The sequence below is a fragment of the Somniosus microcephalus genome, chromosome 12 (assembly GCF_052327205.1).
Source record: "Somniosus microcephalus isolate GS21.2 chromosome 12, FLI_Smic_1.0, whole genome shotgun sequence".
Classification (NCBI taxonomy): domain Eukaryota; kingdom Metazoa; phylum Chordata; class Chondrichthyes; order Squaliformes; family Somniosidae; genus Somniosus; species Somniosus microcephalus.
This window is the reverse complement of record NC_140998.1, coordinates 122,038,301-122,050,685: the sequence shown is the minus strand read 5'-3', so window position 1 is coordinate 122,050,685 and position 12,385 is coordinate 122,038,301. Positions and strand designations below refer to the sequence as shown.

The following is a 12,385-nucleotide window of genomic DNA, read 5'->3' as shown; positions in this document are numbered from 1 at the left end:
ATACACTTCACACTAATTTTATCCCAGTTATTAATATTGGGGTAATTGAAATCCCCTGATATTGCTGCCCTATAGTTTTTGCACTCCTCAGAAATTTGTCTACATATTTGTTCTTCTATCTCCCTCTCACTGTTTGGGGGACTGTAGTACACTCCCAGCAGTGTGATCGCCCCTTTTTTGTTTTTCAATTTGACCTATATGGCCTTGTTTGATGATCCCTCCAACATATCATCCCTCCTCACAGCTGTAATAGTTTCTTTAATCAATACCACAACCCCCCCTCCCTTTTTACCTCCCTCTCTATCCCATCTGAAAATCCTGTAACCAGGAATGTTGAGCTGCCATACCTGCCCCTCTTTCAGCCACGTCTCTGTAATAGCTATAATAGCATAGTCCCAAGTATCTACATGTGCCCTCAGCTCATCTGCCTTGTTCGCTATACTCCTTGCGTTGAAGTATATACCATTTAGTACAGGCAAACCTCCTTGTTGACTACTATCTAGCCCTTGATTTCGCTGTCCTTCCAATTTACTTTCTATGTTTTTGTTTTCCAATTCCAGTTTTTCTTCCCTCCCTATTGACCCTATACTTAGGTTCCCATCCCCCTGCCAAGCTAGTTTAAACCCTCCCCAACAGCACCAGCAAACCCTCCCATGAGGATATTGGTCCCGTTCCCGTTGAGGCGCAACCCGTCTGGCTTGTAGAGGTCCCACCTCCCCCAGAAACGGTTCCAATTCCTCAGGAATCTAAAGCCCTCCCTCCTACACCATCTCTCCAGACACGCATTCATCTGCTCTAACTTCCTATTTCTGTACTCACTAGCACGTGGCACCGGAGATTACTACCTTTGAGGTCCTGCTTTTAACCTCTTTCCTAGCTCCCTAAACTCTGCCTGCAGGACCTCATCCCTCTTCCGACCTATGTCGTTGGTACCGATATGGACAACGACCTCTGGCTGTTCACCCTCCCCCCTTAGAATGCCCTGCAGCCGTTCGGTAACATCCTTGACCCTGGAACCAGGGAGGCAACATACCATCCTGGAGTCACGTCTGCGACTGCAGAAACGCCTGTCTGCTCCCCTAACTATTGAATCCCCTATCACTATTGCTCTCCCTCTCCTCTCCCCCCCCCGCTCCACCTGTGCAGCTGAGCCTTCCATGGTGCTGTGGACTTGGCTCTGGCTGCACTCCCCAGAGGAACCATCGCCCTCACCAGTACTCAGCACCGAATACTGGTTGGTGAGCAAGATGGGCTCAGGGAACTCCTGCACTACCTGCCTGGTCCTCCTCTTCTGTCCGACGGTCACCCATTCCCTCTCTGCCTGCACACTCTTAAGCTGCAGGGTGCCCACCTCCCGAAACATGCTATCCATGTAGTTCTCAGCCTCGCGGATGCACAGCAGTGACGGCAGCCGCCGCTCAAGCTCCGTAACCCGGTGCTCGAGCTGCTGTAGCTGGCGACACTTCCCGCACATGTGGTCATCCAGACCACGGGAGGTGTCCAGGACTTTCCACATGGCACAGGATGTGCATTCCACGGGTGTGAACTGCCCTGCCATACCTCTAATTTACTAACCTAGCTGGAATAAACTTAAAAACTTTAAGAAAGCCAAGTAAATACACTTACCAGATACTCACCAATCAGTTCCCTCCCCTTGTGCCGACGTCACTTTTGACTTCTGACATCACTCTTGAAAATTCTGCCGGTGCTGAGTTGGTACCGCCGCTGCCGCCTCACTGCTCCTCCCAGGTCCGCACTGCCGCCGCCTCGCCGCTCCTCCTAGGTCTGCTCCGCTGCCGCTGTGGGGCCGACCCGCGCCTCAGGCTCTCTTTATACCGCCACTGCCGCCTCACCACTCCTCCTAGGTCTGCTCTGCCGCCGCTGCTGCTGTGGGGCCTACCTGTGCCTCAGGCTCTCTTTATACCGCTGCCGCAGCCTCGCCGTCCCACCCAGGTCCGCTCTGCTGCCTGGCTTGATGGTAATGGTAGAGTGAGGGATATGCCGGGCCCTGAGGTTACAGATTGTGGTGGAATACAATTCTGCTGCTGTTGGTGGCCCACAGTACCTCATGGATGCTCAGTTTTGAGCTGCTAGCTCTGTTCTTAATCTATCCCATTTAGCACGTGGTAGTGCCACACAACACGGAAGACAGGACTTTGTCTCCGCAAAGACTGTGCGGTGGTCACCCTTACCAATACTGTTATGGACAGATGCATCTGCAACAGGTAGATTGGTGAGGACGAGGTCAAGTAGGTTTTTCCCTCATGTTGGTTCCCTCACCACCTGTCGCAGGCCCAGTCTGGCAGCTATATTCTTCAGGACTCAGCCAGCTCGGTCAGTGGTGGTACTGCCAAGCCAGTCTTGGTGATGGACATTGATGTCCCCCACCCAGAGTAGATTCTGTGCTCTTGCTACCCTCGGTGCTTCTTCCAAATGGTGTTTAACATGGAGGAGCACTGATTCATCAGCTGAGGGAGGGCGATAGGTGGTAATCAGCAAGAGGTTTCCTCGTCTATGTTTGACCTGATGCCATGAGACTTTCTGAGGTCCGGAGTCAATGTTCAGGGCTCCCAGGGCTACTCCCTCCCAACTGTATACCATTGTGCCGCCACCTCTGGTGGATCTATCCTGCCTGTGGGACAGAACGTACACAGCGACGGTGATAGAGGAGTCTGGGACATTGGCCGATAGGTACAATGTGTGAAAACCTACTCATCAGTCCTTCTGATCAATTTCTGTAGACTACAGAAAACACACATTCCACTCTTGTATGTCATCAGCATCAATGTACATCTGAAGGTTGTTCTAGTTTTTATGCTATTGTTTGTTAAATGCAGACCCATTAGTATCCTTCTGTCCAACAGGGTCCCTATTAATGGGCAAATGTTAATTTCTGCAATCACAGGTTAATCAAAGTTTTCAGAGCAGATCAATAGGTTTCTCAGGAAGGAGTCATGCTATTTCATTCAATCACAAGCATCCTGTAGAGCTTGCCAGCTGTGCTGTGTGGTCAAATATTGTACTGAAACTGTTGTGTCAGTCAGTAGTAAGACACAGACTGCAGGAGAATGGTACAACAGGTGTTTACTCAACGTGGCTCACTCTGGAACTGAACTGTACAAATTACTATTCAGTGCTATATACAGGTGTGGTCACTGCCGGTACTACAGTATACATAAGCTGTAAAAAGTAGTTCCCCCTTTAAAGGTATATACATTACAATTCCTCCCCTTTTAGATTAACAGTACCATAATACTCATTTAACAATTAAATATCAAACTAATTACAATTAACACTTTTAACATACAACGTTAGCTGAAAATAGTCCATTTATATATTCAGTCTTTGGGGAGGCTTTCTGATCCTTTCTGGATAGCGCCTTTCCCGAGTGTCTCGCTCTTGGTGCGGAGGCGATTCTGGCACCCTGTCGTCGGTTGGGTCATCAGCTTCCGATGCTACTGTTTCTGGGGTAGATGCGACCTGTACGTCGGGTTCATCACCAGGTACGTATGGGCGAGGCATGGGGTTGACTTGTTCCTGTGACTCTAGGATCTGGTCAGCATGGCGTCTCACGATGCTCTCCCCAACGTCCACTGTGTACATTAGTGGGCCCTGCCGTGTGCATATCGTTCCTGGCTGCCATTTTTCTGTTCGGTAGTCGCGGGCCAAGACTGGTTGCCCTACATTGAAGCTCCTTGTTGGCTTTTCATGGATGTGCTGGAATTGCCTACTCTCAACATCTCTTCGTACGTTTGGTCTGAGCAAATCCAGGCGAGATCTTAACCTTTGGTTAAAGAACATCATGGCTGGGGCCTGGTTGGTGACTGCATGTGTCGCATTCCGGTAGGCGAACAGGAAATTGTCCACCTTGTGCTGCAGCGGAATGTTGTCATTGTACATAGCCTTTATTGCCTTCTTAAAGGTTGGTACGAACCTCTCAGCCAATCCATTTGTGGCTGGATGATACGGGGCAGATGTGTAATGCCTTACCCCATTCTTCTTCATAAACCTCCGGAACTCTTCGGACACAAACTGTGGTCCGTTATCAGAGCAAATCTGTTCTCGCAAGCCGTTCCTGGCAAAAATGGTCCGTAGGACTGCAATAGTTTTCTCCGTGGTGGTGGAGGACATTTTGATGACCTCAGGCCATTTCGAGTGTGCGTCCACGGCTATTAAAAACATTGAGTCCATGAATGGACCAGCAAAATCAATATGCACCCGTTGCCATGGAGATGAGGGCCACTCCCATGGGTGTAGAGGGGCATGTGGTGGTGCATTTTGGACTTTCTGGCATCCTGAGCAGCTCTTGGTCAGGTCCTCGATTTGTTTATCGATTCCCGGCCACCACACATAAGCCCTGGCAAGGCTTTTCATTTTTACCCCTCCCAGATGACCCTCATGAAGCTCATTGAGCACTCTATCCCTTAACTTGGGTGGAATTACCACTCGGGATCCACACATCAAGGTCCCCCGGCACACTGACAGCTGTTCTCTTCTTGTCAAGAATGCTGGCAACAGTGAGTCGCCATGTGCTGGCCATCCCTTCACTGTCAAATCATATACCCGAGACAGTGTCGGGTCATTTCGGGTCTCCTTTTCTATACGAGCGTTAGTTACCGGTAGGTATTCAACTATAGTCGAATGAAATATTTCGACAGGATCCACTGCTGGTGCTTCCTCCGCAGTGGGCAGTGGCAGGTGTGATATCCCATCAGCATTTCCATGCTGTTTCGTGCCCTTATATTTAATCTCATAGTGGTGCGCCCCTAGAAAGAGTGACCATCTTTGTAGTCGTTGCGCAGTCATCACCGGAACGCCCTTCTTCGGATTAAAAATGGACACAAGAGGCTGGTGGTCAGTCAGCAAGGTGAATTTCTGCCCGTGCAGATAGTGATTGAACTTTTTCACTCCCCACACTAGGCTGAGGGCCTCCGTGTCAATCTGGGCGTAGTTACGCTCGGCTGAGGTTAGTGATCGTGACGCAAAGGCTATTGGCCTCTCTGAGCCGTCCGAGAATTTGTGCGACAGCACCGCTCCAATGCCGTAGGGTGACGCATCACATGCCAACCGAATTGGTAGTGCTGGGTTGAAATGGGCCAATACCTCTTTCGATGTGATTAGTGTTTTGCTCTTCTGGAAAGCTCATTTACATTCGTCACTCCACTTCCATGGCACTCCAGTTTGCAGTAGGGTATTCAGTGGGTGTAGTATTGTAGACAAATTTGGCAAGAACTTATGGTAGTAGTTTACCAGACCGAGTAACGACCTCAGTTGTGACACGTTTTCCGGTGCTGGAGCCTTGACTACTGCCTCAATCTTTTCTGGGGACTTATGTAACCCCTCTTTATCGATAACGTGGCCACAATACGAGATCTGTTTTTTAAAAAACTCGCATTTGGGGCGGTTAGCTCGGAGCCCATATTCCTTCAATCTAGTGAGCACCTGCTCCAGGTTGGCGAGGTGATCACTGTCATTTTCGCCCGTGACCAGGATGTCGTCCAAATAACACTGGGTCCCTGGGATCCCTTGCAGGACTTGTTCCATTGCCCTCTGCCAAATAGCCGGAGCTGATGCTACCCCGAATACCAGCCGGTTGTATTGGTAGAGATCTTTATGGGTGTTGATTGTGAGGTAGTTTTTTGATGCTTCTTCTACCTCCATTTGCAGATACGCCTGGGCCAGATCAATCTTAGTGAAGCGTTTCCCTCCAGATAGCAAGGCGAAAATATCTTCAATCCGCGGAAGTGGATATTGTACGGTGTGAAGCACTGGGTTCACTGTTACCTTAAAGTCCCCACAGATGCGAACCATCCTTGGTTCCCCAGGCGTGCTGCTCAACGACTTTTTCATCACAGGGACAATGGGTGTAGCCCACTCGCTCCAGTCTACCTTGGACAGTACTCCTGAACGTTCCAAACTCTCCAGCTCTGCTTCGACAGCTGGGCGGATCGCATAAGGTCTGGCCTTAAAAAATTTTGGGCTTGCGTTTTCTTCGATTTTAATTGTTGCTGTCATGCCTTTGTGTTCCGAGTCCTTGCTGGAACACTTCTTGCGCGTCGGTTAGGATCTTTGACAGTCGCCCAGGTGTGACGTCGTCATCCTTTTTGGCAGCCACAGTCAGTGCTTGTATGGAATGCCAATCCAGCTGTATTTTCCGGATCCATTCATGTCCCAGTAATGGTGGTCCTCCATCTTGCAATACATACAGGTCTAGTTTTGGTGTTTCCTTACCGTTATATATAACGGTCACCCTTATTTTTCCTTTGGGGTAGACTTTTTGCCCAGTGTACGTCTTCAAAATAATTTTTGTGTCTCTCAAGGGTATGTGTGAGAATAGCCGCTCGTAGTCCCGTCGGTTTATGACTGTTAGGGCTGATCCTGTGTCCAATTCCATTTTTACCTGGACTCCTGCTATCTTGAGAGTGACCCAAATGGTTCGGTGATCCTCCGTTTTGATCACATTATGTAGTTTCAGACAAATCAGCTCCCTGCTTTCGGAGTTGGTATCACTCTTTTGTTCGTCTGAACTATTCTCCGTCACCTTATGTACCTTCTTGTACTTTTCTTTTGGAGATTTCTTATTGCTGGTTTTCTTTCCCGACCTGCAGACTCGTGCTATGTGTCCTACTTTTCCACACTGTCTGCACACTTTGTCTTTGAACCAGCAATCATTGTGGTCGTGTGTTGTTCTGCCACAGCGATAGCACTTCTCTGTTCTGTATGACATTTCGTTTGTGCCATATTCTTGCGGTCTCTGTTGTATCTCTGCAGCGTCCCGTGCTGCTGCTTCATATGATACCGCAATGCTGAAAGCCTTGTCCAGTGTAAGGTCCTTTTCAGATAAAAGCCGTTTCTGGGTTCCTTCACTTTGAAGCCCACACACAAACTTGTCCCTTAAGGTATCTGCCAGTCCCGTTCCAAACTGGCAGTGTTTCGATAGTTTGCGCAGTTCTGTTAAATATTCAGCATTGCTTTCATCCTTATGCTGGTTCCGTTTGTGAAACTTGAATCTTTCTGCTATCAGCAGCGGTGTGGGGTTTAAATGTTCCTGTAGTATCGTCACTATGTCTCCAAAACTCTTTTCCACTGGCTTCGCTGGGGTTACTAGATTTCGTAATAAGCCATACGTCTTTGCACCCATTAAATTTAACAATACCGGCGCTTTCTTGTCATCTGACACCTCATTTGCCTTGCAGTATACCTCTATTCGTTCGACATATGTAGTCCAATCTTCGACTTCATTGTCAAATGCGGTGATACTGCCACTCTTCGGCATTTTGGGTGTGGTTTAAAAATGGCGTCTCCCGCTCTTTCCTTCCTCCCCCACTGCTGCCAACGCCGCTCTCGGCGGTCCTCGTGGCAATGGCGGCGCCCTGTAGGTTTCGCGCGCTTCTCCTGCGCTGCTGCCAACGCCGCTCTTGGCGGTCCTCGTGGCAATGGTGGCGCCTCGCGGGTTTCTGCGCGTCTCTCTCCCTCTCCTTGACGCTGCTCGGCCCCTGAACACCGGCTGCGCCCTGTGCGCTCTGCCCTCTCTCTCTCTCTCCCGTTGACGCTGCTCAGCCCTTTGCTGTGCCGCTTGGTCGGGCTCTAGCCCGCCGCTGTCCGGGAAGGGTCTGCGCACTACCTGTTGCCAGCCTGTTTTGCTGGACCACCGTGACTGGAAAGCCAAGCCTGGCTCTCAACAGCCTCCCCCGCAATTCTCGAGTCTCTGCTGGATGACTGGGCGGTTGCCCGTGGTCGACGCCCGTGTCTCTGGCCTTGACCTCCAATCTACTGGTCTCCAGGAATGAATCCCTGGGAGGTGATGCAGAGTTGCAGGTAGGATCGAATTTGCCTCGTCGCCAATGTTGTGTCCGTCAGTAGTAAGACACAGACTGCAGGAGAACGGTACAACAGGTGTTTACTCAACGTGGCTCACTCTGGAACTGAACTGTACAGATTACTACTCAGTGCTATATACAGGTGTGGTCACTGCCGGTACTACAGTATACATGAGCTGTAAAAAGTAGTTCCCCCCTTAAAGGTGTATACATTACAGAAACCAGTGAATTTCTGCCACCCAAATTTAGTATGAGAAATAACCATGTTTAATTTCCTTTCTTGTGAGACATTGTCAAAGAAATTTTGAGCTATCTTTTGTAATATTGAAACAAGCAATCGGTCAGTCTGAGACCATCAGGGTTGTGAAGCTAATCACAAGGTGATGAGATGTTTCCTGTGGGGAGGTCTGAGGCTCTTAGGTGTATATTGGAGATATAGAAATCCACATATTCCTTGCTAATTTTGGTGATGCACCCTCTGTTTTCCTCACTGATGTGACTGTTCTGTTCTGGGAAGGAAGAGCAAAACTAGAGACCATCAATATAAGATAGTCACCAAGAAATTAAATAGGGAATTCAGAAGAAACTTCTTTACCCAGAGAGTGGTGAGAATGTGGAACTCGCTACCACAGGGAGTGGTTGAAGTGAATAGCATAGATGCATTTAATGGGAGACTTGATAAGCATATGAGGAGAAGGGAATAGAGGGTTATGCTGATAGAGTTAGATGAGGAAAGACGGGAGGAGGCTCGAATGGAGCATAAACACCAGCATGGACTGGTTGGGCTGAATGGCCTGTTTCTGTGCTGTATATTCTATGTAATCCTATGGGAAAAAAAACATAAATACTCGAGTATCTGAAAATCAAAATTTGGCTAACATTTTAGGTGAGACCTTTCAGCAGAACTGAAAAGAAAACAAGGCTGGTTATCATGTGTATCCAAATCTTAAGAGATATGTATACTTTAACCTTACCTTAGCCTGTAAATGCAAGTTATTTGCAAGGAATTCTTTAACTTCTTCATCTGTGTCTTTCTGTTGATAGAATAACACAACTGTAAGGAATACTATATTACAAGGTTCCAATATCATACTAAGGTACCCGCAAAGGAATTCAAGAACTGCTTAAAATGAAAATACACATTTAAAATGATTAAATTATGTTCTCATATTTGTGAAATGGCACCAACAAATATACTTATGGGCAAAACAACAAAAAAAAGCCCAATCTATAAATGTTATGAGTATTGTCAAAACATGTTGACTTAAGGGTAGAAATCTACCCCCATGTCTAGGGACCATTTAGCACAATGGTGGACTTACCAATAAATACCTAGCGGGAAAAATTCATTATAGCCAAGGAATGGGCAGTAACTTTTGAAAAGTTTGAGAATTAGTGCCAGGCACTAAATGCTTCAAACTGCACGCAAAATTAAGTCTCATTGCACAAAAAGGATTGGAGCGCTAAATCAAGCACTAATGGCCTAGCTCAGTGGCATTAAACTCGAAGTGCTGCCCAATATCGGGTGCAGTCTAATCAAAAATCATCATTGCCACAGGCTCTTTCCAGTTCTTAAAGGGGAGGTTCATTGATGCTGCAGAACCTCATTCTGATCATTACTGCCAGTACAACCCCCATTAATGTAACCAATTATAGCACTTTGATATAAGAACATAAGAAATTGGAGCAGGAGTAGGCCATTTGGCCCCTCAAGCCAGCTCTGCATTTAATGAGATCATGGCTGATCTGATTTTGGGCTCGGCTCCATTTCCCTGCCCATTGCCCGTAACCTTTCACTCCCTTATTGTTAAAAAATCTGTCTATCTTCACCTTAAATATTTTCAATGACCCAGTCTCCACAGCTCTCTTGGGCAGAGCATTCCACAGATTTACGACCCTCAGAGAAATTCCTCCTCATCTCCGTTTTAAATGGGCGACCCTTATTCTGAAACTATGCCCCCTAGTTCTAGATTCCCCCATGAAGGGAAACATCCTCTCTGCATCTACCCTGTTGAGCCCCCTCAGTATCTTTTATGTTTCAATAAGATCACCTCTCATTCTTCTAAACTCCAGTGAGTATAGGCCCAATCTGCTCAACCTTTCTTCATAAGTCAACCCATTCATCTCAGGAATCAACCTCATGAACCTTCTTTGAACTGCCTCCAATGCAAGTATATCCCTCCTTCAATAAGGAGACCAAAACTGTATGCAGTACTCCAGGTGTGGTCTCACCAATACCCTGTACAGTTGTAGCAGGACTTCCCTGCTTTTATACTCCAACCCCCTTGCAATAAAGATATGTTGTGAGAATAAATGTAACTAATTGTTAGTAGCCACAACACTCCTGATACTAAACAACCTTTAAATGACTGAATTAAACTGTTGCACAATGTCAAACTGACAAGGAAGCAGTGAAACAGCACTAACCTGACAGCTGCGACTCATTACTCATGATCCCTTTAAATAGCATCCCTGGAGCCGGCATCCGCCTGCTTGATGGCTCCTCTCCCTGTTGATGTCGGGTCGAGGCGCTAAGGCAGGGAGTGATAATGAATTTTGCAGATCGGGTGCCCAGTGAGCATTGCACGCTCACTGACATCACGATCTGCCTGGCGCTGAGGTCCCTGCTGGTAACCTGTAGCGGCAGCGCTACGGGGGGGGGGGGAGGGGGGGCTGGATTTGGCGTGCGGCACTGGATTCGCCTCGCCCCGGCGCTACTGCATCAGTGCCCCATTAGCGCCCCCGCCAGATGCTGTATTTAATCAATTCTGTCCTGATCCAACCTAGGAATATTTATATTGATTTTGAGTACAAAGATGGGAAAAAAAATCAGTACTTAACTTTGATGAACATAAACTAAAACAAAATCCAAAAAATAACATTAGATGCATGTTTAATATTCTGTCAACCTTGTTGATTCAATTGACTGACTAAGCTTATAGAAAGAAAGTAAAGTTTGGAAGACACCGTACTCAAGAAGAAAATTGGAATCTTACCAGACTGTATCTCTGTTTGGCCAATGTGATTAATTCTTGGTCTCCGGCAGTGCACATATTTAAACCAATAGGAAGCAACTTTTTAAGGGCAGCCACAATCAGCGAGGTCTGTATTGAGTAATAGTCACCTCTGCGAATTATTTTTTTCCTATCCTGGCTTTGCCCATCAGCCTAAAAGAAATTAAATTGTTTATGACAATGAGATGTTTTGCATTAGTATTGTTTATCAGCATAACACTATTCAAAATTTGAGAGCTTAAAGGGGTTATTTTGTTCAATGGGTAATGTGTTAGGGAAACAGTAGTATTGTATTGACAAATTGGCTTAGAGATGTACCCTGTGTTCTAAATTCCAACGACTCAAAATTCAAAATATTGGCACATAATACAAACCCAACTTGTTTCCAGTAATCTCTCCAACTTTTTCCTTTCCTCTCCTGAAGATGGTGGGGTGGGTCATGCTCGCATATGGTTCCACAGGCAGCAATAGCCTTTCAGGAGTTCAACTGAGTAGCCATATTTCATAAGTGAGTTCAGACAGTAAATGCAGGCAAGCTATCTGATTAAAGGGACATCAAAGTTGAGCTCATTCTTATTTGATATCCACATGTACACCTTACACCAGGGGTCACTGGGATTGTGAACATGATGCTAATTGCAGTGCCCCAAATGTCCACTGCCAAGATCAGCTAAATCAGTACAGGAAACTCTCTTTTAACCGGCACTTAAATGTCCAGAAATCTCTCTTAACCGGCAAAATTCAGGAGTAGGTTCAGGTAAGTTTTACTATATATTAGCGGCTGTGTAACCGGGGTTCCTGGATCTGTGGCCGTATAACCGGGGTTCCTGCACCTATGGCCGTGCAACAGGGACTCTTGGATCTGTGGCCGTGTAACCGGGACTCCTGCACAAGTGCCGTGTAACCGGGGTTCCTGCACCTGTGGCCGTGTATGGGGCTCTCGTACCTTGGTAAATATACCTCTCTGTAATCCGGACTTTTTGATCAACCGGCACCACGCCGGTCTCATCGGTGCGGGATAAAAAAGTTTCCTGTACAAGCCAAGGACCAAACCTGGGACTTTCTTGGTCTGTATGGATCAGTTCCATAACATACAGTGCCATGAGCCACCGAGCTATCAAGAAGAAGCCAATGTTTTAGCTTTTATACGTAGATTGCATCTGTGTAATTGTCAGAAAACATTGCAACAAACAAAATTTCCTCTTTGACCTAGGGCAGTGAAAAGAGTCACCTCTTCACTACTTCACTGGCTGATGATGTAATTTAATTGATGATGGTTGACTGTTCTGTAAACAGGAATTTAGGGCCTGCAAGCCAGAATAAACTGACTGCACAACCACTTTAAACATATAATCAAAGGGATCTGATCACAGTAATTGAGGAACTGCACAGACTGCGTGACTGACACAGTATCACTCACAAGATTCGCTGCAAAGAATTATGCATGGCTTTTTTATGAATTAAGTAAAACATCAATCACATAGTGGCCACCATCTATTTCATTGAAAAAAAAACGAATCTTATTTTCATTTCAGCTAGAACAAAATCTAA

At 46.8% G+C, this 12,385-nt stretch overlaps 1 protein-coding gene across 8 annotated transcripts in view; it reads right to left on the bottom strand.

Annotated features, from left to right (window-relative positions):
- LOC147109494 (ryanodine receptor 3-like) overlaps positions 1-12,385 on the bottom strand; it is a 506,629-nt gene that overhangs the window by 114,367 nt on the left and 379,877 nt on the right. For all 8 annotated transcript variants that reach the window (XM_086003490.1, XM_086003491.1, XM_086003492.1 and 5 more), the window contains 2 exons: positions 10,817-10,987; positions 8,795-8,854 (listed from right to left, as the gene is read on the bottom strand). In XM_086003490.1, coding sequence (XP_085859616.1) covers positions 8,795-8,854; positions 10,817-10,987 — 231 coding nt within the window. The remainder of the gene's footprint in view (positions 1-8,794; positions 8,855-10,816; positions 10,988-12,385) is intronic.